The following is a 27,990-nucleotide window of genomic DNA, read 5'->3' on the forward strand; positions in this document are numbered from 1 at the left end:
GGCAAAAATGTCAATTTTAAAGGGAAAAAAGGAGATTTTTTGGGGGGGAATTTTGGCATTGAAAGGGTTAAAATGGTCCTGGAATTTTAGGAAAAAACTTGGGAATTTTTCCCAAAATTCTGAGTGAAAAAATGGAGAATTTTGGTGAAAAAATGGAGATTTTATGTCAAAAAATGGAGATTTTATGTAAAAAAAAATTCGAGTTTTTTTGGTGGAATTTTGGGATTTAAAGGGTTAAAATGGTCCTGGGATTTTGGGCAAAATTCCCAAAATTTTGGGGCGAAAAAATTGAAATTTTTGGTGAAGAAATAGAGATTTTATGTGAAAAATTTGAGATTTTTTTGGGTGACATTTTGGCATTTAAAGGGTTAAAATGGTCCTGGGATTTTGGGAAAAATCCCCAAAATTTCAAGTGAAAAATGGAAATTTTTGGTGAAAAAATGACGATTTTATGTCAAAAAATGAGGGTTTTACATGAAAAATTGGAGATTTTTTTGGGGGGACATTTTGGCATTTAAAGGGTTTAAAATGGTCCTGGGATTTTGGGCAAAATTCCCAAAATTTTGGGCCAAAAAATTGGGAATTTTTCCCAAAATTTTGAGTGAAAAAATGGAGATTTTATGTCAAAAAATGAGGATTTTACATGAAAAATTGGAGATTTTTTGGGGTGGAATTTTGGCATTTAAAGGGTTAAAAAGGTCCTGGGATTTTGGGGAGAATTCCCAGAAATTTGGGAAAAAAATTTGGGAATTTTAGGAAAAAAAATTGGGAATTTTTCCCCAAAATTCTGAGTGAAAAAATGAGGATTTTAGGGGGCAAAAATGTCAATTTTAAAGGGAAAAAAGGAGATTTTATTGGGTAGAATTTTGGCATTTAAAGGGTTAAAATGGTCCTGGAATTTTGGGCAAAATTCCCAAAATTTTGAGTGAAAAAAATGGAGAATTTTGGTGAAAAAATGACGATTTTATGTCAAAAATTGAAGATTTTACATGAAAAAATGGAGATTTTTTTGGGTGAAATTTTGGCATTCAAAGGGTTAAAATGGTCCTGGAATTTTGGGGAGAATTCCCAAAATTTGGGCAAAAAAATAGGGAATTTTTCCCAAAATTCTGGGTGAAAAAATGAGGATTTTACACAAAAAATGGAGGTTTTTTTTGGTGAAATTTTGGGGAGAATTCCCAGAAATTTGGGCAAAAAATTTGGGAATTTTGGGGAAAAAAATTGGGAATTTTTCCCAAAATTCTGGGTGAAAAAAATGAGGATTTTACACAAAAAAATTGAGATTTTACATGGAAAATTGGTGAAATTTTGGTATTTAAAGTGTTAAAACGGCTGAATTTGGAGGTCTTGAATTTTGGGGAGAATTCCCAAAAATTTGGGCGAAAAATTTGGGAATTTTAGGGAAAAAAATTGGGAATTTTTCCCAAAATTCTGAGTGAAAAAATGAGGATTTTAGGGGCAAAAATGTCAATTTTAAAGGGAAAAAAGGAGATTTTATTGGGTGAAATTTTGGCATTGAAAGGGTTAAAACGGTCCTGGGATTTTGGGGAGAATTCCCAGAAATTTGGGCAAAAAATTTGGGAATTTTAGGGAAAAAAATTGGGAATTTTCCAGGTGAAAATTGGGGATTTTGGGTCCTGTGAACCTTGAACTTGTGCTTGTTCCGGGGGTCCTGGGAATTTGGGGACAATTCCAGGGATTTTGGGAAAAATTCCGAAAATTTTGGTGAAAAAACGACGATTTTATGTCAAAAAATGGAGATTTTACATGAAAAAAATGAGGATTTTACGTGAAAAATTGGAGATTTTTTTGGGTGACATTTTGGCATTTAAAGGGTTAAAATGGTCCTGGGATTTTGGGGAGAATTCCCAAGATTTCGAGCGAAAAAATTGGGAATTTTGAGAGAATTTGGGGGTAATTTTGGGATTTTTTTGATTTTTAAGGAGAATTCTGGGACAAATTTAGGGTGGATTTTGGGGGCAATTGTGAGGGAATTTTGAGAGAATTTGGTGGTAATTTTGGGATTTTTTTTGGGTGATTTGGGGGAATTTTTTGGGATTTTTAGGGGAAATTTTGGGGGGAATTTTAGGATTTTTTGGGATTTTTAGGGGGAATTTTGGGGGAATTTTAGGATTTTTTTTGGGATTTTTAGGGGGAATTTTGGGGGGAATTTTAGGATTTTTTTGGGATTTTTAGGGGGATTTTTGGGGGGAATTTTAGGATTTTTTTGGGATTTTTAGGGGGAATTTTTTGGGATTTTTAGGGGGAATTTTTTGGGATTTTTAGGGGGAATTTTGGGGGGAATTTTAGGATTTTTTTGGGGGATTTTTAGGGGGGAATTTTTTGGGATTTTTTTGGGGTGATTTTAGGAAATTCAAGGGGAATTTTGGGGGGAATTTTTGTGATTTTGGGAGGAATTTTTGAGAGAATTTGGGGGAATTTTGGTGAATTTTTTTTGATTTTTAAGGAGAATTATGGGACAAATTTAGGGTGGATTTTGGGGGCAATTGTGAGGGAATTTTGAGAGAATTTGGGGGTAATTTTGGGATTTTCTTTGGGGTGATTTGGGGGAATTTTTTGGGATTTTTAGGGGAAATTTTGGGGGGAATTTTAGGATTTTTTTGGGATTTTTAGGGGGAATTTTTTGGATTTTTAGGGGGAATTTTGGGGGGAATTTTAGGATTTTTTTGGGGATTTTTAGGGGGAATTTTTTGGGATTTTTAGGGGGATTTTTTTGAGGTGATTTTAGGAAATTCAGGTGGAATTTTGGGGGGAATTTTGGGATTTTTTTGGGGATTTTTAGGGGGAATTTTTGGGATTTTTTGAGGTGATTTTAGGAAATTTAAGGGGAATTTTTGTGATTTTGGGAGGAATTTTTGAGAGAATTTGGGGGGAATTTTGGGATTTTTAGGGGGATTTTTTTGGGGTGATTTTAGGGAAATTCAAGGGGAATTTTGGAGGGAATTTTTGTGATTTTGGGAGAAATTTTGGAGGGAATTTGGGGGGAATTTTGGGATTTTTGGGGGGAATTTTGGGATTTTTTTGGAATTTTTTGGGGGGAATTTTTTGGGATTTTTTGAGGTGATTTTAGGAAATTCAAGGGGAATTTTGAGGGGAATTTTTGTGATTTTGGAGGAATTTTGAGGGAATTTTGGGGGATTTTGGGACAAATTTCGGGTGGATTTTGGGGGGAATTGGGAGGGAATATTGACAGAATTTGGGGGTAATTTTGGGATTTTTAGGGGGAATTTTTTGTGATTTTGGGAGGATTTTTTTGGGGTGATTTTAGGAAATTCAAGGGGAATTTTGGGAGGAATTTTTGAGAAAATTTTGGGGGGAATATTGGGATTTTTTGGGATTTTTAGGGGAATTTTTTTTTATTTTTAGGGGGATTTTTTTGGGGTGATTTTAGGAAATTTAAGGGGAATTTTGGGGGGAATTTTTGTGATTTTGGGAGAAATTTTTGAGAGAATTTGGGGGGAATTTTGGGATATTTTTGGGGGATTTTTAGGGGGATTTTTTTGGGATTTTTAGGGGGAATTTTTTGGGATTTTTAGGGGGAATTTTGGGGGGAATTTTGGGATTTTTTTGGGATTTTTAGGGGGAATTTTTTGGGATATTTTTGAGGTGATTTTAGGAAATTTAAGGGGAATTTTGGAGGAAATTTTTGTGATTTTGGGAGGAATTTTTGAGAGAATTTTGGGGGGAATTTTGGGATTTTTTTGGGATTTTTTGGGGGAATTTTTTTGGAATTTTAGGGGGATTTTTTTGAGATAATTTTAGGAAATTGAAGGGGAATTTTTGTGATTTTGGGAGGATTTTTTGAGAGAATTTGGGGGGGATTTTGGGATTTTTGGGGGGAATTTTTTGGATTTTTAGGGGGATTTTTTTGAGGTGATTTTAGGAAATTCAGGGGGAATTTTTGTGATTATGGGAGGAATTTTGGAGGGAATTTTGGGGGATTTTGGGATTTTTTGGGGATTTTTTGGGGGAATTTTTTTTGATTTTTAGGGGGAATTTTTTGGGGTGATTTTAGGAAATTCAAGGGGAATTTTGGGGGGAATTTTGGGATTTTGGGAGGAATTTTGAGGGGATTTTGGGACAAATTTAGAGTGGATTTTGGGGGAATTGTGGGAGAATTTGGGGGTAATTTTGGGATTTTTTGGGGGATTTTTTTTTTTTATTTTTAGGGGGATTTTTTTGGGGTGGTTTTAGGAAATTCAAGGGGAATTTTGGGGGGAATTTTGTGTTTTTGGGAGGAATTTTGGGGGATTTTGGGACTCACGTCAGTCTGGGGTCCCTTCCCGGCCCCGGGACATTCGAAGGTGACGAATTCGTGGCAGCGCTTGTGAACCACAAAGCTGCAAACTGGACACAAAAAAAGGGTTAAAAATGCCCAAAAATTCCCAAAATTCACCCCAAATTCCACCCAAAACCTCCCAAAAATTGAGCCCAAAATTCCACCCCAAAATCACAAAAATTGCCCTCAAAATTCCTAAAAAAACCTCAAAATTCACCCCAAAATTCACCCAGAATTTCCCCAAAATGCCCAAAATTCCCCCCAAATTATCCCCAAATTATCCCCAAAACCTCCCAAAAAATGAACCCAAAATTCCACCCCAAATCACAAAAATCGCCCTCAAAATTCCTAAAAAAAACCCTCAAAATTCACCCCAAAAATCCCTCAAAATTCCCCCAAAATTGCCCAAAATTCCTCCCAAAATTCCACCCAAAATTCCCCCTAAAATTCCCCCCAAAATTCCCCTAAAATGTCCCAAAACTTCCCCTGAAAATTCCCCAAATTTCACACAAAAATCCATTTAAAATTCTCAATTTCCACCCAAAAATATTCCCAAAATTCCCCCCAAATTATCCCCAAATTCCACCCAAAACTTCCCAAAAATTGAACCCAAAATTCCATCCAAAATCACAAAAATTGCTCTCAAAATTCCTAAAAAAACCCTCAAAATTCCCCCAAAATTGCCCAAAATTCCACCCAAAATTCACCCTAAAATTCCCTCAAAATTCCCCTAAAAAAGTCCCAAAACTTCCCCTGAAAATTCCCCAAATTTCACACAAAAATCCACTTCAAATTCCCAATTTTCCCACCCAATCCCCAACCCTTCCCCCCTCCACCCAAAAATATTCCAAAATTCCCCCCAAATTCCACCCAAAACTTCCCAAAAAATGAACCCAAAATTCCACCCCAAAATCACAAAAATTGCCCTCAAAATTCCTAAAAAAAAACTCAAAATTCACCCCAAAATTCCCCCAAAATTCCCGAAATTCCACCCAAAATTCACCCTAAAATTCCCTCAAAATTCCCCTAAAATGTCCCAAAACTTCCCCTGAAAATTCCCCAAATTTCACACAAAAATCCATTTAAAATTCTCAATTTACACCCAAAAATATTCCCAAAATTCTCTCAAAATTCACGAAATTCCCCCCAAAATTCCCAAAATCTTCCCCAGGACCCCAAATTTCCCCCAAAATCTTCCTCAAATCCCAAATTTTCCCCAAATTCTCCCCAAAACCCCCAAAAATTCCCAAAATTCCCAAATTTGGGGCCTTTGGGATTTGGAGTGGGCGTGGCCTGGGGGATGATTGACAGGATCCGCGTTGCCATTTGGGGGAAATTTGGGGAAATTTTGGGAGGATTTTGGGGAATTTTGGGTGGAAAATTTGGGGATTTTGGGGGGAAATTTTGGGGATTTTTGGGAGGATTTTTGGGGGATTTGGGGGATTTTTTGGGGGGATTTGGGGGGAAATTTGGGGTAATTTTGGGGAGGATTTGGGGGAATTTTGGGTGGAAAACTTGGGGATTTTTGGGGGGATTTTGGGGGGGATTTTTGTGGGGGATTTTGGGTGGAAAATTTGGGGATTTTGGGAGGATTTTTGGGGGGGTTTTGGGGATTTTTGGGGGTTTTTGGGGGCAATTTTTGGAAAAAAATTGGGGATTTTTGGGGGGAATTTGGGGGGAAATTTGGGGGGATTTTGGAGGAATTTGGGGAGGATTTGGGGGAATTTTGGGTGGAAAATTTGGGGATTTTGGGGGGAATTTTGGGGATTTTGGGGGGATTTTGGAGGAATTTGGGGAGGATTATGGGGAATTTTGGTTGCAAAATTTGGAGATTTTGGAGGAATTTGGGGAGGATTTTGGGGCAATTTTGGGTGGAAAAATTTGGGGATTTTGGGGGGAATTTTTGGGGATTTTTGGGGGGAATTTTGGGAGGATTTTGGGGCAATTTTGGGTGGAAAATTTGGGGATTTTTGGGGGGAAAATTTGGGGATTTTGGGGGGTAATTTTGGGGAATTTTGGGAGAACTTTTGGGGGGATTTTGAGGATTTTTGGGGAATTTTGGGGGAAACTTTTGGGAAATTTGGGGGATTTTGGAGGAATTTTGGGTGGAAACTTGGGGATTTTTGGGGGGATTTTGGAGGAATTTGGGGGATTTTGGGGGGAATTTTTTGGATTTTGGGAGGATTTTGGGGGGATTTTGGGGGGAAATTTGGGGGGATTTGGGGGGAATTTTGGGTGGAAAATTTGGGGACTTTTGGGGGAATTTTGAGGGGATTTTGGGGGTATTTTGGAGGAATTTGGGGAGGATTTGGGGGAATTTTGGGTGGAAAATTTGGGGATTTTGGGGGGGAATTTTGGGGATTTTGGGGGAATTTTTGGGGATTTGGGGGGAGTTTTGGGGAATTTTGGGGGGAATTTTGGGGATTATTGGGGGGATTTGGGGGGAAATTTGGGGTAATTTTGGGGGGATTTGGGGGAACCTTGGGTGGAAAATTTGGGGATTTTGGGGGAATTTTGGAGGAATTTGAGGAAGAAATTGGGGTAATTTTGGGGAGGATTTGGGGGAACTTTGGGTGGAAAATTTGGGGGAATTTTGGGTGGAAATTTGGGGTAATTTTGGGGAGGATTTGGGGGAATTTTGGGTGGAACATTTGGGGATTTTTGGAAAAATTTTAGGGATTTTTGGGGGGATTTTGGAGGAATTTGGGGAGGATTTTGAGGAATTTTGGGTGGAAAATTTGGGAATTTTTGGGGGAATTTTGGGGATTTTTGGGGGGATTTTGGAGGAATTTGGGGAGGATTTTGGGGTAATTTTGGGTGGAAAATTTGGGGATTTGGGGGGGAATTTTTGGGGATTTTGGGAGGATTTTTGGGGGGTTTTGGGGATTTTTGGGGGGGAAATTTGGGGTAATTTTGGGAGGATTTGGGGGAATTTTGGGTGGAAAATTTGGGGATTTTGGGGGAATTTTTGGGGGGATTTTGGAGGAATTTGAGGAGGAAATTGGGGTAATTTTGGGGAGGATTTTGGGAAGTTTGGGGGGAATTTTTGGGAAAATTTGGGGTAATTTTAGGGGGAATTTTGGGTAGAAAATTTGGGGATTTTGGGGGGAAATTTTTGGAAAAATTTTGAGGATTTTTAGGGGGATTTTGGAGGAATTTGGGAGGATTTTGGGGCAATTTTGGGTGGAAAATTTGGGGATTTTTGGGGGAAATTTTTGAAAATTTTGGGGAGTTCTGGGGGGATTTTTGGGGAGATTTTGGGGGATTTTGGGTGGAAAATTTGGGGAATTCTGAGGATTTTTGGGGGGATTTTGGGGAATTTTGGGTGGAAAATTTGGGGATTTTGGGGGGAATTTTTGGAGGAATTTTGGGGGATTTTGGGGATTTTTGGGGGGAATTTTGGGGGAAATTTGGGGAGGATTTGGAGGAATTTTGGGTGGAAAATTTGGGGGATTTGGGGCGAATTTTGGGGAATTTTTGGGGTAATTTTGGGGGGTTTTGGGAACTTTGGGTGGAAAATTTGGGGATTTTGGGGAGAATTTTTGGGGATTTTGGGGGGAATTTTTGGGGGGCTCTGGGGGGGATTTTGGAGGAATTTGGGAGGATTTTGGGCTAATTTTGGGGATTTTTTGGGAATTTGGGAGAAATTTTGCGGGGAAGTTTTGGGGGAATTTTTGGGGAATTTTGGGGGATTTTGGAGGAATTTGGGGAGGATTTTGGGGCAATTTTGGGTGGAAAATTTGGGGATTTTTGGGGAAATTTTTGGAAAAATTTTGGGGAGTTCTGGGGGGATTTTTGGGAGATTTTGGGGGATTTTGGGTGGAAAATTTGGGGAATTCTGAGGATTTTTGGGGGATTTTGGGGAATTTTGGGTGGAAAATTGGGGATTTTGGGGGAATTTTGGGATTTTTGGGGGATTTGGGGGAATTTTTGGGCGAAATTTGGGGAGGATTTTGGGGCAATTTTGGGTGGAAAATTTGGGGATTTTGGGGGAATTTTTGGGGAAATTTTGGGGGGATTTTGGGGTAATTTTGGGGAGGAAATTGGGGGAATTTTGGGGAGGATTTGGGGGAATTTTGGGTGGAAAATTTGGGGAATTTTTGGGGAATTTTGGGGGAATTTTTTTGAGGAATATTGGGGGAATTTTGGGTGGAAAATTTGGGGATTTTTGGGAAAATTTTAGGGATTTTTGGGGGGATTTTGGGGAAATTTTTGGGGTAATTTTGGGGGGCCTTAGGGGAATTTTGGGTGGAAAATTTGCGGATTTTGCGGGGAAGTTTGGGGGATTTTAGGGGAAATTTTTGGGGGGATTTTGGGGGGATTTTGGAGGAATTTGCGGAGGATTTTGGGCTAATTTTGGGGATTTTTTGGGGAATTTTGGGAGGAATTTTGCGGGGAAGTTTTGGGGATTTTGGGGGGGAATTTTTAGGGGGGATTTGGGAGGATTTGAGGGAATTTTGGGAGGGTTTTGGGGTAATTCTGGGGGGTTTTTGGGGTAATTTTGGGGGTCTCTGGGGTGTCTCACCCATGCACTGCAGGCCCTGTTTGCCAATGCCCCTGCAGGGAGAGAACAGAGAGGCGGCGTCACAGCTGGGCACAGCTGGGGCACACCTGGGCACACCTGGGCACAGCTGGACACACCTGGAGTATCCCTAACACACCTGGGGGCACACCTGGGGTCATCTGAGGTCCCCAGGTGTGCCCAGGTGTGACACAGCTGTATCCCAGGTGTGCCCAGGTGTGCCCCAGGTGTGTCCCACATGTCCCCAGGTGTGCCCAGGTGTGACACAGCTGTACCCAGCTGTGCCCAGGTGTGCCCAGGTGTGTCACACACGTGCCCAGGTGTGTCACTGCCCAGCTGCAGTCGGTGCAGTGGCTGCAGAAGGTCGGCTGTTTGAAGAACCCCCCATGACACACCTGTGCCATTGCCCCCAGGTGTGACACAGCTGTACCCAGCTGTACCCAGGTGTGTCACACACGTGCCCAGGTGTGTCACACACGTGCCCAGGTGTGTCACACACGTGCCCAGATGTGTCAGGAGTATCCCAGGTGTGTCAGGAGTATCCCAGGTGTGTCAGTGACCAGCTGCAGTCGGTGCAGTGGCTGCAGAAGGTTCGGTTCCTTGAGGAACCCCCCATGTTTGATGTACCCAGGTGTGCCCAGGTGTGTCACACATTACCCAGGTGTGCCCAGGTGTGCCCAGGTGTGCCCCAGGTGCCCCCAGGTGTGCCCAGGTGCCCCCAGGTGTGCCCAGGTGTGCCCAGGTGTGCCCAGGTGTGCCCAGGTGTGTCACACACGTGCCCAGGTGTGCCCAGGTGTGTCACACACGTGCCCAGGTGTGCCCAGGTGTGTCACTGACCAGATGAAGTCGGTGCAGTGGCTGCAGAAGGTCGGCTGTTTGAATGTTTGATGTACCCAGCTGTACCCAGGTGTGTTCCCAGGTGTGCCCAGGTGTGCCCAGGTGTGCCCCAGGTGTGTCACACACGTGCCCAGCTGTGCCCAGGTGTGTCAGGAGTATCCCAGGTGTACCCAGGTGTGTCACTGACCAGCTGCAGTCGGTGCAGTGGCTGCAGAAGGTCGGCTGTTTGAATGTTTGATGTGCCCAGGTGTGTCCCAGGTGTGTCCCCACATTACCCAGGTGTGCCCCAGCTGTATCCAGGTGTGCCCAGGTGTGCCCAGGTGTGTCCCAGCTGTACCCAGCTGTACCCAGGTGTGCCCAGGTGTGCCCAGGTGTGTCACTGACCAGCTGCAGTCGGTGCAGTGGCTGCAGAAGGTCGGCTGTTTGAATGTTTGATGTGCCCAGGTGTACCCAGGTGTGCCCAGGTGTACCCAGGTGTGACACAGCTGTACCCAGGTGTGCCCAGGTGTGCCCCACACGTGCCCAGGTGTGCCCAGGTGTGTCACTGACCAGCTGCAGTCGGTGCAGTGGCTGCAGAAGGTCGGCTGTTTGAAGAACCCCCCATGTTTGATGTGCCCAGCTGTACCCAGGTGTGCCCAGGTGTGTCCCACATTACCCAGGTGTACCCAGGTGTACCCAGCTGTACCCAGGTGTGCCCCAGCTGTGCCCAGGTGTGCCCAGGTGTGTCACTGACCAGCTGCAGTCGGTGCAGTGGCTGCAGAAGGTCGGCTGTTTGAATGTTTGATGTGCCCAGGTGTGTCCCACATTACCCAGGTGTGTCCCAGGTGTGCCCAGGTGTGTCCCAGGTGTGCCCAGGTGTGTCCCACACATGCCCAGGTGTGCCCAGGTGCCCCCAGGTGTGTCACTGACCAGATGAAGTCGGTGCAGTGGCTGCAGAAGGTCGGCTGTTTGAATGTTTGATGTACCCAGCTGTACCCAGGTGTGTCCCAGGTGTGTCCCACACATGCCCAGGTGCCCCCAGGTGTGCCCAGGTGTGTCACACATTACCCAGGTGCCCCCAGGTGTACCCAGGTGTGCCCAGGTGTGCCCAGGTGTGTCACACACGTGCCCAGGTGTGCCCAGGTGTGTCACTGCCCAGCTGCAGTCGGTGCAGTGGCTGCACAAGGTCGGCTGTTTGAAGAACCCCCCATGACACACCTGTGCCATTGCCCCCAGGTGTGACACAGCTGTACCCAGGTGTGCCCAGCTGTACCCAGGTGCCCCCAGGTGTGCCCAGGTGTGCCCAGGTGTGCCCCCAGGTGTGTCCCACACGTGCCCAGGTGTGCCCAGGTGTGCCCAGGTGTGTCACTGACCAGATGAAGTCGGTGCAGTGGCTGCAGAAGGTCGGCTGTTTGAGGAATCCCCCATGTTTGATGTGCCCAGGTGTGCCCAGCTGTACCCAGGTGTGTCCCACATTACCCAGGTGTGCCCAGGTGTGTCCCACACGTGCCCAGGTGTGCCCAGGTGTGCCCAGGTGTGTCACTGACCAGATGAAGTCGGTGCAGTGGCTGCAGAAGGTCGGCTGTTTGAAGAACCCCCCATGACACACCTGTCCCATTGCCCCCAGGTGTGACACAGCTGTACCCAGGTGTGCCCCAGGTGTGTCACACACGTGCCCAGCTGTGCCCAGGTGCCCCCAGCTGTGCCCAGGTGTGTCACACACGTGCCCAGGTGTGCCCAGGTGCCCCCAGGTGTGTCACACACGTGCCCAGGTGTGTCACACACGTGCCCAGGTGTGTCACACACATGCCCAGGTGTGTCACACATTACCCAGGTGTGCCCAGGTGTGTCCCACACGTGCCCAGGTGTGCCCAGGTGCCCCCAGGTGTGTCACACACGTGCCCAGGTGTGTCACTGACCAGCTGCAGTCGGTGCAGTGGCTGCAGAAGGTTCGGTTCCTTGAGGAACCCCCCATGTTTGATGTACCCAGGTGTACCCAGGTGTGTCCCAGGTGTACCCAGCTGTGCCCAGGTGCCCCCAGGTGTGCCCAGGTGTGCCCAGGTGTGCCCAGGTGTGCCCAGGTGTGCCCAGGTGTGTCCCTGCCCAGCTGCAGTCGGTGCAGTGGCTGCAGAAGGTCGGCTGTTTGAAGAACCCCCCATGTTTGATGTACCCAGGTGTGTCACAGCTGTACCCAGCTGTGCCCAGCTGTACCCAGGTGTGCCCAGGTGTACCCAGGTGTGCCCAGGTGTACCCAGCTGTGCCCAGCTGTGCCCAGGTGTGCCCAGGTGTGTCCAGGTGTGTCACACATGTGCCCAGGTGTGCCCAGGTGTGCCCAGGTGTGCCCAGGTGTGTCCCACACGTGCCCAGGTGTGTCACTGCCCAGCTGCAGTCGGTGCAGTGGCTGCAGAAGGTCGGCTGTTTGAAGAACCCCCCATGACACACCTGTCCCATTGCCCCCAGCTGTACCCAGGTGTGCCCAGGTGCCCCCAGCTGTACCCAGGTGCCCCCAGGTGTGCCCAGGTGTGTCCCACACGTGCCCAGGTGTGTCACACACGTGCCCAGGTGTGTCACTGCCCAGCTGCAGTCGGTGCAGTGGCTGCAGAAGGTCGGCTGTTTGAATGTTTGATGTGCCCAGGTGTGTCCCAGGTGTGTCCCACATTACCCAGGTGTGCCCAGGTGTGCCCAGGTGTGCCCAGGTGTGCCCAGGTGTGTCCCAGATGTACCCAGCTGTACCCAGGTGTACCCAGCTGTGCCCAGGTGTGCCCAGGTGTGTCACTGCCCAGCTGCAGTCGGTGCAGTGGCTGCAGAAGGTCGGCTGTTTGAAGAACCCCCCATGTTTGATGTACCCAGGTGTGACACAGCTGTACCCAGCTGTACCCAGGTGTGTCCCAGCTGTACCCAGGTGTGCCCAGGTGTGTCAGGAGTATCTCAGGTGTGCCACTGACCAGATGAAGTCGGTGCAGTGGCTGCAGAAGGTTCAGTTCCTTGAGGAACCCCCCATGTTTGATGTACCCAGCTGTACCCAGCTGTGCCCAGGTGTGTCCCAGGTGTGCCCAGGTGTGTCCCAGGTGTGCCCAGGTGTGTCCCAGGTGTGCCCAGGTGTGCCCAGGTGTGTCCCAGCTGTGCCCAGGTGTGCCCAGGTGTGTCACTGCCCAGCTGCAGTCGGTGCAGTGGCTGCAGAAGGTTCGGTTCCTTGAGGAACCCCCCATGTTTGATGTACCCAGGTGTGACACAGCTGTACCCAGGTGTGCCCAGGTGTGTCCCACACGTGCCCAGGTGCCCCCAGGTGTGCCCAGGTGTGTCACTGACCAGATGAAGTCGGTGCAGTGGCTGCAGAAGGTCGGCTGTTTGAATGTTTGATGTACCCAGGTGTGTCCCACATTACCCAGGTGTGACACAGCTGTACCCAGCTGTACCCAGGTGTACCCAGCTGTGCCCAGGTGTGCCCAGGTGTGCCCAGGTGTGTCCCACACGTGCCCAGGTGTGTCACTGACCAGATGAAGTCGGTGCAGTGGCTGCAGAAGGTCGGCTGTTTGAAGAACCTGGCCGTGAACCGGTGGCTCTTCACCTCGTGCACCACCTTGTGCCGCAGCGCCCCCCGGCGGCAGAACAGCGGCCGAGCGGCGCCGGGCACGGCTGGGCTGGGCAGCGCTCCGGCCACTGACCGCTCCGGCTCGGCCAGCGCCATGGACGGACAGACGGACAGATGGACACCTGTGGGAGAGAGGGAGAGAGGTGAGGAACACCTGGATGGACACCTGGACACGTGGTGGTCACAGCGGCCGAGCAGCGCCGGGCACGGCTGGGCTGGGCAGCGCTCCGGCCACTGACCGCTCCGGCTCGGCCAGCGCCATGGACGGACGGACGGACGGACAGATGGATGGACAGATGGACACCTAGGGAGAAGAGAAAGAGTGGTAAGGAACACCTGGATGGACACCTGGACACGTGGATGGACACTGCCACTCTGGTCATGCCTTTGGTCAGCGCTCCGGCCACTGAGCGCTCCGGCTTGGCCAGCGCCATGGACGGACGGACGGACAGACAGATGGACAGACACCTGTGGGAGAGAGGTGAGGAACACCTGGATGGACACCTGGACACCTGGACACGTGGTGGTCACAGCGGCTGAGCGGCGCCGGGCACGGCCGGGCTGGACAGCGCTCCGGCCACTGAGCGCTCCGGCTCGGCCAGCGCCATGGACGGACGGATGGACAGACGGACGGATGGACACCTGTGGGAGAGAGGGAGAGAGGTGAGGGACACCTGGATGGACACCTGGACACGTGGATGGACACCTGGACATGTGGATGGACATTGATCCTCTGGTCACTCCTCTGGTCACTGAGAGTTCCGGCTCGGCCAGCGCCATGGACGGACGGACGGACAGATGGATGGACACCTGTGGGAGAGAGGTGAGTGGGACACCCGGATGGACACCTGGACATGTGGATGGACACCTGGACACGTGGATGGACATTGATCCTCCAGTCACGACTCCGGCCACCGCCCGCTCTGGCTCGGCCAGCGCCATGGACGGACAGACGGACGGATGGACGGATGGACACCTGTGGGAGAGAGGGAGAGAGGTGAGGGACACCTGGATGGACACCTGGACACCTGGATGGACACCTGGACATGTGGTGGTCACAGCGGCCGAGCGGCGCCGGGCACGGCTGGGCTGGGCAGCGCTCCGGCCACTGACCGCTCCGGCTCGGCCAGCGCCATGGACGGACAGACGGATGGATGGACAGATGGACACCTGTGGGAGAGAAGGAGAGAGGTAACGAACGCCTGGATGGACACCTGGATGGACACCTGGATGGACACCCGGACATGTGGATGGACATTGATCCTCTGGTCACTCCTCTGGTCACTGAGCGCTCCGGCTCGGCCAGCGCCATGGACGGACGGACGGACGGACAGATGGACAGATGGACACCTGTGGGAGAGAGGGAGAGAGGTGAGTGGGACACCTGGATGGACACCTGGACACGTGGATGGACATTGATCCTCCAGTCACGACTCCAGCCATGCCTGTGGTCAGCGCTCCGGCCACTGAGCGCTCCGGCTCGGCCAGCGCCATGGACAGACGGATGGACGGACGGACGGATGGACAGATGGACACCTGTGGGAGAGAGGGAGAGAGGTGAGTGGGACACCTGGATGGACACCTGGACATGTGGATGGATTGATCCTCCAGTCACGACTCCGGCCACTGACCACTCCAGCTCGGCCAGCCGTGGACAGACAGACGGACACACGGACAGACAGACGGACAGGCAGACACCCGTGGGGAAGAGAGAGGTGACGGGGACACCTGGACGGACACACGGACACCGGCCGGACATTGACCCCTCTGGCCACTGCGGGCTCACCTGTGCCATTGCTGGACAGATGGACACCTGGACAGACGGACACCCGGATGGACACCTGGACAGATGGACACCTGGACACACGGACACCCGGATAGACACACCGACACCTGGACAGACGGACACCCGGATGGACACCTGGACAGATGGACACCTGGACAGACGGACACCTGGATGGACACACGGACACCTGGACACACGGACACCCGGACGGACACCTGGATGGACACCGCCCCTCCGGCCACCCTGACCTCACTAAAACCAACAGTGGACACTGGACAGACGGACACACGGACACCTGGACGGACACCTGGACACAGGGACGGACACCTGGACGGACACACGGCCACCCGGACGGACACCTGGACACAGAGACGGACACCTGGACGTCCGGACGGACCCACGGACACCTGGATGGACATCTGGACACACTCACGGACACCTGGACGGACCCACGGACACCCGGACATCTGGATGGACTCACGGACACCTGGATGGACAAAAGGACACGGGGATGGACACACGGACACCTCGATGGACAGAAGGACACAGGGACGGACACACGGACACAGGGACGGACACACGGACAGGGGAGTGGACATACGGACACAGGAGTGGACACATGGACAGACCCACGGACACAGGGGTGGACACAGGGATGGACACACGGACAGACCCACGGACACGTGGATGGACAACTGGACACGGGGACGGACACACGGACAGGGGAGTGGACAGTGGGATGGACACACGGACACTCCCACAGATGGACACACGGACAGACCCACGGACACACGGACGGACACACGGACAGGGGAGTGGACACTGGGATGGACACACGGACACAGGGACGGACACACGGACAGAGCCACGGACACGGAGATGGACACAGGGATGGACAGACAGACAGACAGACCCATGGACGGACACACGGACAGACAGACGGACATGGGAGTGGACGCCGGGGTGGACACAGGAGCGGACACAAGGACAGACCCACGGACACGTGGACGGACAACTGGACACGGGGACGGACACACGGACAGGGGAGTGGACACGGGGACGGACACACGGACACAGGGACGGACACAGGGATGGACACACGGACACGTGGATGGACACACGGACACAGGGGTGGACACAGGGATGGACACACGGACACAGGAGTGGACACACGGACAGGGGAGTGGACACTGGGATGAACACACGGACACAGGGGTGGATACATGGACAGGGGAGTGGACACAGGAGTGGACACACGGACACAGGGGTGGACACACGGACAGACCCACGGACACAGGGGTGGACACACGGACAGGGGAGTGGACACAGGGGTGGACACACGGACACTCCCACAGACGGACACACGGACAGATCCACGGACACAGGGGTGGACACACGGACAGGGGAGTGGACACAGGGATGGACACACGGACACACCCACAAATGGACACTGGGGTGGACACAACGACAGCACCACGGACAGACGGACACACCCACGGACACTCGGACAGACGGACACACCCACGGACACTCGGACACACCCACGGACAGACGGACAGATGGACAGACCCACGGACTGACCTGGACTCTCCGGCCGCTGCTCGGACACTCGGCTGTTCCTGCTCCGGCCGGACACACGGACAGAGCCCGGCCGGACACACGGACAGAGCCCGGCCGGACACACGGACAGCCGGCCGGACACACGGACAGAGCCCGGCCGGACACACGGACAGAGCCCGGCCGGACACACGGACAGCCGGCCGCTCCCTCAGAGCCCGGACAGCCCCACGGACACCGGGCCGGCCCCACGGACAGCCGGACACACGGACAGCGCCCGGACAGACGCACGGACACTCGGACACTCGGCCGGGCCCCGCGGCAGCCGGAGAAGGGGGCGTGGCTTAGCGCGGCGGGGGCGTGGCTTAGCGCGGCGGAGGCGTGGCCTCGGCATTGCGGCAAGTGCTAAGAGGGCTGGGAGGGGGCGTGGTTTAAGTGCCATTGCTTTACATTGAGGGGGCGTGGTTTGAGTGACATCGCTTTACATAAAGGGGCGTGGTTTAGCTCCCTTTCAATGTATGAAGGGGGCGTGGTTTAGCCCTCATATACTTCCATGGAGGGGGCGTGGTTTAGCCCCCATTGATTCCTATGGAGGGGGCGTGGCTTAACCCCCCATTGAATTCTATGGGAGCAGGCGCGGCCTGGCCCTGCGGCAATGGGCGTGGCTATTCAAATGACGCCACGTAGGCGTGGTTTCTCTTAAAGGGGCCGCGTCGCTTGGGAGGAGGGGCGGGGGGAGGGGCTCCCTGAGGGAATCCTGAGCTAAAATTGGGAATTTTCTTCCCAAAAAATCCAGGCCGGGTCCCCGAGGGCCCCTCCGGGACCCAAATTTGGGGAATTTGGGACGGGTCACCCCTCCCCCACCCCCTGAGGAGCCCCCAAATTTGGGTCGGGGGGTGGGGGAGGGGCCGAGCCCGCCCTTGGATTTTGGGACTTTGGAAAAATCCTCAAATTTTGGGGGTCGTGGAATTTGGGGACCCCTCCAAAATCCCGAATTTCCCCCTGAAAATTCCTCAATTTTCCACCCCCAAAAATGCAAAATTTTCCACCCCAAAAAATGCAAAATTCCCCCCAAAAAATGCAAATTTCCTCCCTAAAAAATGCAAATTTCATCCCCCAAAAATGCAAATTTTCCCCCCAAAAATGCAAATTTTCCACCCCAAAAATGCAAAATTTTCCCCCCAAAAATGCAAATTTTTCCCCCAAAAATGCTAAATATTCTACCCCAAAAATGCAAAAATTTTCTACCCCAAAAATGCAAAATTTCCCCCCCAAAAATGCAAATTTTCCACCTAAAAATGCAAAATTTTCCACCCCCAAAAATGCAAATTTTCCACCCAAAAAATGCAAAAATTTCCACCCCAAAAATGCAAAATTTTCCACCTCAAAAATGCAAAATTTTCCACCCCAAAAATGCAAATTTCCACCCCCAAAAATGCAAATTTTTCTCCCAAAAAATGCAAAATTTTCCCCCAAAAATGCAAAATTTTCCACCCCAAAAATGCAAAATTTCCCCCCCAAAAATGCAAAATTTTCCACCCCAAAACTGCAAATTTCCTCCCCCCAAAATGCAAAATTTTCCATCCCCAAAAATGCAAATTTTCCACCCCAAAAATGCAAATTTTCCTCCCCAAAAATGCAAAATTCCCCCCCCAAAATGCAAAATTTCCCCCTAAAAATGCAATTTTTCCCCCCAAAAAATGCAAATTTCCTCCCCCCACAATATGCAAAATTTCACCCCAAAAATGCAAAATTTTCCACCCCAAAAATGCAAATTTTCTCCCCCCAAAAATGCAAAATTTCCCACCAAAAATGCAAATTTCCCACCCCAAAAATGCAAAATTTTCCACCCCAAAAATGCAAATTTTCCCCCCAAAAATGCAAAATTCCCCCCCAAAAATGCAAATTTTCCCCCCAAAAAAATGCAAAATTTTCCCCCCAAAAATGCAAATTTTCCCCCTAAAAATGCAAATTTTCTACCCCCAAAAAATGCAAAATTTCCCCCTAAAAAATCCCAATTTTCCCCCACAAAATTCTCATTTTTTCCCCAAATTCCCCCCTCAAAATTCCCAATTTTCCCCCCCCAAAATCCAATTTTTCCCATAAAAAATTTTCCCCAAAATTCCCAATTTTTTCCCATTAAAATCCCAATTTTCCCCCCAAAAATTCCCTTTTTTCCTTTAAAAATTCCCATTTTTTCCCCCAAAAAAATCCTATTTTCTCTCCCAATTTTTTCCCAAAAAATTGATTTTTTTGTCCCCCCAAATTCCCATTTTTTCCCCAAATTCCCCCCAAAATTCCCAAATGTTTCCCCCCCAAAAATCCAATTTTTCCCATAAAAAATTTTCCCCAAAATTCCCAATTTTTTCCCATTAAAATCCCCAATTTTTCCCCCAAAAATCCCAATTTTCCCCCCCAAAAATTCCTTTTTTCCCCCTAAAAATTCCCATATTTTTCCCCCAAATAATCCAATTTTCTCTCCCAAATTTTTCCCAAAAAATTGATTTTTTTGCCCCCCAAAATTCTCATTTTTTCCCTCAAATTCCCTTCAAAATTCCCAAATGTTTCCCCCCCAAAAATCCAATTTTTCCCATAAAAAAATTTCCCCCAAAACCCCCAATTTTCCCCCAAAATTCCCAATTTTTTCCCATTAAAATCCACAATTTCCCCCCAAAAAAATCCAATTTTTCCCTAAAAATTCTCATTTTTTCCCCCAAATAATTCAATTTTCCCTCCCAAATTTTTCCCAAACAGTTGATTTTTTTGTCCCCCCAAATTCCCATTTTTTTCCCCAAATTCCCCCCAAAATTCCCAAATGTTTCCCCCCAAAAAATCCAATTTTTCCCATAAAAAACTTTCCCCAAAATTCCCATTTTTTTTCCCATTAAAATCCCCAATTTTTCCCCCAAAAATCCCAATTTCCCCCCCAAAAATTCCCATTTTTTTTCCCCTAAAAATTCCCATTTTTTCCCCCAAATAATCCAATTTTCCCTCCCAAATTTTTCCCAAAAAATTGATTTTTTGTCCCCCCAAATTCCCAAATGTTTCCCCCCAAAAAATCCAATTTTTCCCATAAAAACTTTTCTCCCAAATCCCAAATTTTCCCCCAAAATTCCCAATTTTTTTCCCATTAAAATTCCCAATTTTTCCCCAAAAAATCCCAATTTTCCCCCCCAAAAATTCCCTTTTTTCCCCCTAATAATCCAATTTTCCCTCTTAAATTTTTCCCAAAAAATTGATTTTTTTCGTCCCCCCAAATTCCCATTTTTTTCCCCAAATTCCCCCCAAATTCCCAAATATTTCCCCCTCAAAATCCCCAATTCTCCCCTAAAAATCCAATTTTTCCCATAAAAAAATTTTCCCCAAAACCCCAAATTTTCCCTCAAAATTCCCAATTTTTTTTCCCATTAAAATCCCCAAATTTTCCCCCAAAAATCCCAATTTTCCCCCCCAAAAATTCCCTTTTTTCCCCCAAATAATCCAATTTTCCCTCCCAAATTTTTCCCAAAAAATTGATTTTTTTGTCCCCCCAAATTCCCATTTTTTCCCCAAATTCCCCTCAAAATTCCCAAATGTTTCCCCCCCAAAATCCAATTTTTCCCATAAAAAATTTCCCAAAAATCCCAAATTTTCCCCCAAAAATCCCAATTTCTTCCCATTAAAATCCCCAATTTTTCCCCAAAAAATCCCTATTTTCCCCCCCAAAAAATTCCCTTTTTTCCCCTAAAAATTCCCATTTTTTTTCCCCAAATAATCCAATTTTCCCTCCCAAATTTTCCCAAAAATTTGATTTTTTTGTCCCCCCAAATTCCCATTTTTCCCCTCAAAAACAACTCAGATTTTTTGGGATTTTGGGGGGAAAAACCCCAAATTTTTATTCCCAAAATTCCCAATTTTTTTTGACATTTTTAGGGAATATTTTGGAATTTTTAAATGGTTTTTAAAGATTATTTTGGGATTTTTTTAAGGTTTTTATAAAGGAATTTTTGGGGAATATTTTAGGATTTTTAGGGATTTTTTAGAGGATTATTTGGAATTTTTTAAGGATTTTTTTTAGGAATTTTGTGGGAATTTTTCTGATTTTTGGGGATTTTTTAGGGAATATTTTAGGAATTTTTTAGAGGATTATTTGGATTTTTTTAAAGATTTTTTTTAGGAATTTTGTGGGAATTTTCCTGATTTTTGGGGATTTTTTGGGGGGATTTTTTTTAATATTCCAGCAAAATTTTGGGGATTTATTTGAAGATTTTTAAAAAATATTTTGGGGATTTTTGGGGAATTTTTTAAGAAAATTTTGGGAATTTTTTAGGAATATTTTGGGATTATTTTAGGAATATTTGATGGTTTTTTCCAGGATTGTTTTGGGAATATTTTCCAAATTTTTAGAAATAATTTTGAATTGTTGGTTGGAATTTTTTGGGATTTTTGGGAATATTTTTTAGGGATATTTTTGGGGATTTTTAGGGACAGGTTTTTAATTTTTGTGGGATATTTTTTGGAATATTTCTGTGAAAAAAATCGGAAATATTTTGAATTTTTGGGCTATTTTGGTGAATTTTTTGTGAATTTTTGGGGCTATTTTTGGTGAATTTTTGGGGATATTTTAGGGAAATTTTTGCAATTTTTGTGGGATAATTTTTGTGAATTTTTTGGAATATTTTTGTGAAAAATTCGGGAATATTTTTGAATTTTTAGGATTTTTTTGTGAATTTTTGTGGAATTTTTTGAGAGGATTTTTTGGAATATTTTTGTGAAAAAATCGGGAATAGTTTTGAATTTTTGGGGATTTTTTTGGGAATTTTTTGCAATTTTTGTGGGATAATTTTTGGAATATTTTTGTGAAAAATTCGGGAATATTTTTGAATTTTTGGGGCTTTTTTTGGTGAATTTTTGGGGATATTTTTGAATCTTGAGGGGGAATTTTTGGGGATATTTTGGTGAATTTTTTCCGATATTTTGGGGATATTTTGGTGAATTTTTTTGGATATTTTGGGGATATTTTTGGGAATATTTTGGGGAATTTTTACAGGTATTTGATGGATATTTTTGGGGATACTTTTGGGAATATTTTGGTGAATTTTTTCATATATTTTGGGATATTTTTGGGATATTTTCTGGATATTTTTGGGGATACTTTGTCAATTTTTCCGATATTTTTTTATATTTTTGGGGATATTTTTTTGATATTTTAGGGATTTTTTGGGCTATATTTGGTGATATTTTGGGCTATTTTTGGGAACATTTTGGTGAATTTTTCCGATATTTTTTTTATATTTTTTGGGACATTTTCTGGATATTTTGGGGGATATTTTGGGCTATTTTTGGGGATATTTTGGGGCTATTTTTGGGAATATTTTGGTGAATTTTTCAGGTATTTTATGGATATTTTTGGGAATATTTTCAGATATTTTGGGCTATTTTTGGGAATATTTTCAGATATTTTGGGGAATATTTTATGGATATTTTTGTGGATTTTTTTGGCTATTTTTGAGGATATTTTGGGATATTTTTGGGATATTTTCTGGATATTTTATGGATATTTGGGGCTATTTTTGGGGCTATTTTTGGGAATATTTTGGTGAATTTTTTCAGATATTTTGGGCTATTTTTGGGGATATTTTGGGGATACTTTGGGCTATTTTTGGGGATATTTTTGGGAATATTTTGGTGAATTTTTCCGATATTTTTTTGATATTTTGGGGGATACTTTTGGGTCTATTCTGGTGAATTTTTTCAGATATTTTGGGCTATTTTTGGTGATATTTTGGGCTATTTTTAGGGATATTTTTAGGGAATATTTTCTGATATCTTATGGATATTTTGGGCTATTTTTGGGAATATTTTCAGATATTTGATGGATATTTTTGGGGATATTTGGGGATATTTTGGGCTATTTTTGGGGATATTTTGGGCTATTTTTGGGGATGTTTTTGGGACTATTTTGGTGAATTTTTCCAATATTTTTTTGATATCTTTGGTGATATTTTGGGGATATTTTGGGCTATTTTTGGGAATATTTTGGTGAATTTTTTCAGATATTTTGGGATATTTTTGGGAATATTTTGGTGAATTTTTTCTGATATTTTATGGATATTTTATGGATATTTTGGGCTATTTTTGGGGCTATTTTTGGTGAATTTTTCCAGATATTTTGGGATATTTTGGGGGATATTTTATGGATATTTTGGGGATATTTTGGGCTATTTTTGGGGCTATTTTTGGGGCTATTTTTGGGACTACTTTGGTGAATTTTTTAAGATATTTTATGGATATTTTTGGGCTATTTTTGGGTCTACTTTGGTGAATTTTTACAGGTATTTTATGGATATTTTGGTGAATTTTTTATGATATTTGATGGATATTTTGGGGATATTTTGGGCTATTTTTGGGAATATTTTCAGATATTTGATGGATATTTTGGGGATATTTTGGGCTATTTTTGGTGATATTTTGGGATATTTTCGTGGATTTTTGTGGCTATTTTTGGGGATATTTTGGGGGATATTTTTGATATTTTTGGGGATATTTTTGTGATTTTTTTTTCAGATATTTTGGGCTATTTTTGGTGAATTTTTTCAGATATTTTTGGGGCTATTTGGGGCTATTTTTGGGGCTATTTTTGGGAATTTTTTGGTGAATTTTTTCAGATATTTGGGGCTATTTTTGGGAATATTTTGGTGAATTTTTTTCAGATATTTTGGGCTACTTTTTGGTGATATTTTGGTGATATTTTGGTGATATTTTGGGGCTATTTGGGGCTATTTTTGGGAATATTTTGGTGAATTTTTCCGATATTTTTTTGATATTTTTGGTGATATTTTGGGGATATTTTGAGCTATTTTTGGTGATATTTTGTTGATACTTTCGGCTATTTTTTGGTGATATTTTTGGGCTATTTTTGGTGATATTTTGGGAATATTTTGGTGAATTTTTTTCAGATATTTTGGGCTATTTTTGGTGATATTTTGGGGATATTTTGGGCTACTTTTGGGGATATTTTGGGGAATATTTTGGTGAATTTTTTTCTGATATTTTTCTGGGTATTTTTGGGGATATTTTGGTGAACTTGTTTTGATATTTTATGGATATTTGGGGATATTATTGTGGGTTTTTTGGGCCATTCTTGGGGATATTTTGGGATATTTTTTTGATATTTTTGGGGATGTTTTGGTGATATTTGCGGCTATTTTTGGGGCTATTTTTGGGTCTATTTTTGGTGAATTTTTTCAGCTATTTTCTGGATATTTTTTGGTGATATTTTTGGGGATATTTTGGGCTATTTTTGGGGATATTTTTGGGAATATTTTGGTGAACTTTTTTGGATATTTTATGGATATTTTATGGATATTTTGGGATATTTTTGGGGCTATTTTTGGTGATATTTTTGTTGATACTTTGGGCTATTTTTGGTGATATTTTGGGCTATTTTTGGTGATATTTTGGGGATATTTTAGGCTATTTTTGGTGATATTTTGGGCTATTTTTTGGTGATATTTTGGTGATATTTTGGGAATATTTGGGGCAGTTTTTGGGGTTCTTCCTGGCCTTTCTCAGAGCTCGTCGTGGCCCCTGTGCAGGTCCTGCCCGTAGTCGGTGGCTCTGCTGCCCACGAAAATCTCCCAGCGCCCCAAAATCTCCTCCCGGCTCAGGGCCCCGTCCTGCGGAAAATTCCAGAAAATTCCTGAAAATTTGGATTATTCCCAAAAAAATCCCACCCAGAAAAGGCAAAAAATTCCCTCAAAATTGACCCAAATCACCCCAAAAATTCAGATTAAAATGACCCAAAATTTGCCCAAAATCTCCTCCCGGCTCAGGGCCCCGTCCTGCGGAAAGTTCCGGAAAAAAATTCCCAAAAATTCGGATTATTCCCCAAAAAATCCCACCCAGAAAAGGCAAAAATTGAGCAAAATTCCCTCAAAATTGACCCAAAATACCCCAAAAATTCAGATTAAAATGACCCCAAAATTGATCCAAAATTGAGTAAAAATTAGGTAAAATTAATATTCCCAAAATTAATTAATTAATAGCTCCAAAATTTCCCCCAAAATCCACCCCAAAATTGCCAGAAAATTGAGAAAAAAATTCCTAAAATTCCCCAAAATTTGCCCAAAATCTCCTCCCGGCTCAGGGCCCCGTCCTGCGGAAAGTTCCGGAAAAAATTCCCAAAAATTCGGATTATTCCCCAAAATAATCCCACCCAGAAAAGGCAAAAAATTCCCTCAAATTCCCTCAAAATTGACCCAAAATTGACCCAAATCACCCCAAAAATTCAGCTTAAAATGACCCAAAATTGACCCAAAATTAACCCAAAATTAATCTAAAATTGAATAAAAATTAGGTAAAATTAATATTCCCAAAATTAATTAATTAATATCCCCAAAATTTCCCCAAATCCCCCCAAAATTGCCAAAAAAATTGAGAAAATTCAGGATCATCCATTAAAAAAATCCCACCCAGAAAAGGCAAAAATGGGGGAAAAAAATAACCCAAAAAAAGGCAAAAATTGAGCAAAATTTCCTTTAAAAATTGACCCAAAATTGACCCAAATCACCCCAAAAATTCAGATTAAAATGACCCAAAATTTGCCCCAAAATCTCCTCCCGGCTCAGGGCCCCGTCCTGCGGAAAGTTCCGGAAAAAATTCCCAAAAATTCGGATTATTCCCCAAAAAATCCCACCCAGAAAAGGCAAAAATCCCTTTAAAATTGACCCAAAATTGACCCAAAAATTCAGCTTAAAATGATCCAAAATTGACACAAATTGATCCAAAATTCAGTAAAAAATTAGGTAAAATTAATATTCCCAAAATTAATTAATTAATATCCCCAAAATTTCCCCAAATCCACCCCAAAAAAGGCAAAAAATTGAGCAAAATTTCCTAAAATTCCCCAAAATTTGCCCAAAATCTCCTCCCGGCTCAGGTTCCCGTCCCTGCGGAAAGTTCCAGAAAAAATTCCCAAAAATTCGGATTATTCCCCAAAAAAATCCCACCCAGAAAAGGCAAAAATTGAGCAAAATTCCCTCAAAATTCCCTCAAAATCACCCCAAAAAATTCAGATTAAAATGACCCAAAATTGATCTAAAATTGAATAAAAATTAGGTAAAATTAATATTCCCAAAATTAATTAATTAATATCCCCAAAATTTCCCCAAATCCACCCAAAATTGCCAAAAAATTGAGAAAATTCAGGATCATCCATTAAAAAATCCCACCCAGAAAAGGCAAAAATTGAGCAAAATTTCCTTTAAAATTGACCCAAAATTGACCCAAATCACCCCAAAAATTCAGATTAAAATGACCCAAAACTGACCCAAAAATTGATCCAAAATTGAGTAAAAATTAGGTAAAATTAATATTCCCAAAATTAATTAATTAATATCCCCAAAATTTCCCCAAATCCACCCCAAAATTGCCAAAAAAATTGAGAAAAATTTCCTAAAATTCCCCAAAATTTGCCCAAAATCTCCTCCCGGCTCAGGTTCCCGTCCTGCGGAAAGTTCCGGAAAAAATTCCCAAAAATTCGGATTATTCCCAAAAAAAATCCCACCCAGAAAAGGCAAAAATTGAGTGAAATTCCCTTTAAAATTGACCCAAAATTGACCCAAATCCCCCCAAAAATTCAGATTAAAATGACCCAAAATTTGCCCAAAATCTCCTCCCGGCTCAGGTTCCCGTCCTGCGGAAAGTTCCGGAAAAAATTCCCAAAAATTCGGATTATTCCCAAAAAAAAATCCCACCCAGAAAAGGCAAAAATGGAGCAAAATTCCCTCAAATTTGACCCAAAATCACCCCAAAAATTCAGATTAAAATGACCCAAAATTTGCCCAAAATCTCCTCCCGGCTCAGGGCCCCGTCCTGCGGAAAGTTCCGGAAAAAATTCCCAAAAATTTGGATTATTCCCAAAAAAAATCCCACCCAGAAAAGGCAAAAATTGAGTGAAATTCCCTTTAAAATTGACCCAAAATTGACCCAAATCACCCCAAAAATTCAGATTAAAATGACCCAAAATTTGCCCAAAATCTCCTCCCGGCTCAGGTTCCCGTCCTGTGGAAAGTTCCGGAAAAAATTCCCAAAAAATTCGGATTATTCCCAAAAAAAATCCCACCCAGAAAAGGCAAAAATGGAGCAAAAATTCCCTCAAAATTTCCCCAAATTTTGCCCAAATCCCCCACAAAAATTGCCCTAAAAAAGCCTCAAAAATGCCAGAAAATTTCAGGAAAATTCGGATTATCCCCCAAAAAAATCCCACCCAGAAAAAGGCAAAAATGGAGCAAAATTCCCTTTAAAATTGACCCAAAATTGACCCAAAATCACCCCAAAAATTCAGATTAAAATGACCCAAAATTTGCCCAAAATCTCCTCCCGGCTCAGGTTTCCCGTCCTGCGGAAAGTTCCGGAAAAAATTCCCAAAAATTCGGATTATTCCCCAAAAAATCCCACCCAGAAAAGGCAAAAAATTCCCTCAAAATTGACCCAAAATTGACCCAAATCACCCCAAAAATTCAGATTAAAATGACCCAAAATTTGCCCAAAATCTCCTCCCGGCTCAGGTTCCCGTCCCTGCGGAAAATTCCGGAAAAAATTCCCAAAAATTCGGATTATTCCCCAAAAAAAATCCCACCCAGAAAAGGCAAAAATTGGGCAAAATTCCCTTTAAAATTGACCCAAAATTGACCCAAATCACCCCAAAAATTCAGATTAAAATGACCCAAAATTGACACAAATTGATCCAAAATTTCATAGTTAAAAATTAGGTAAAATTAATATTCCCAAAATTAATTAATTAATATCCCCAAAATTTCCCCAAATCCACCCCAAAATTGCCAGAAAATTGAGAAAAATTTCCTAAAATTCCCCAAAATTTGCCCAAAATCTCCTCCCGGCTCAGGGCCCCGTCCTGCGGAAAGTTCCGGAAAAAATTCCCAAAAATTCGGATTATTCCCAAAAAAATCCCACCCAGAAAAGGCAAAAATTCCCTCAAAATTGACCCAAATCACCCCAAAAATTCAGCTTAAAATGACCCAAAATTGACACAAATTGATCCAAAATTGAGTAAAAATTAGGTAAAATTAATATTCCCAAAATTAATTAATAATATCCCCAAAATTTCCCCAAATCCACCCCAAAATTGCCAGAAAATTGAGAAAAAATTTCCTAAAATTCCCAAAAATTTGCCCAAAATCTCCTCCCGGCTCAGGGCCCCGTCCTGTGGAAAGTTCCAGAAAATTCCCAAAAATTCGGATTATTCCCAAAAAAAATCCCACCCAGAAAAGGCAAAAAATTCCCTCAAAATTGACCCAAATCACCCCAAAAAATTCAGATTAAAATGACCCAAAATTGCCAGAAAATTTCAGGAAAATTTGGATTATCCCCCAAAAAAAATCCCACCCAGAAAAGGCAAAAATGAGGGAAAAAAA

At 44.5% G+C, this 27,990-nt stretch overlaps 1 protein-coding gene across 1 annotated transcript in view; it reads right to left on the reverse strand.

Moving 5' to 3' along the window:
• Positions 1-16,978, reverse strand: part of LOC141726709 (protein kinase C gamma type-like) — a 55,116-nt gene extending 38,138 nt beyond the window's left edge. The window contains 4 exon segments of the mRNA XM_074531702.1: positions 4,286-4,368; positions 8,826-8,857; positions 13,133-13,352; positions 16,598-16,978. Of these exon segments, the coding sequence (XP_074387803.1) occupies positions 4,286-4,368; positions 8,826-8,857; positions 13,133-13,326 (309 nt within the window). The 5' untranslated portion in view covers positions 13,327-13,352; positions 16,598-16,978.
• Positions 16,979-27,990: the final 11,012 nt, after the last annotated feature.

This window comes from Zonotrichia albicollis, chromosome 38 (assembly GCF_047830755.1).
Source record: "Zonotrichia albicollis isolate bZonAlb1 chromosome 38, bZonAlb1.hap1, whole genome shotgun sequence".
NCBI classification, from domain to species: domain Eukaryota; kingdom Metazoa; phylum Chordata; class Aves; order Passeriformes; family Passerellidae; genus Zonotrichia; species Zonotrichia albicollis.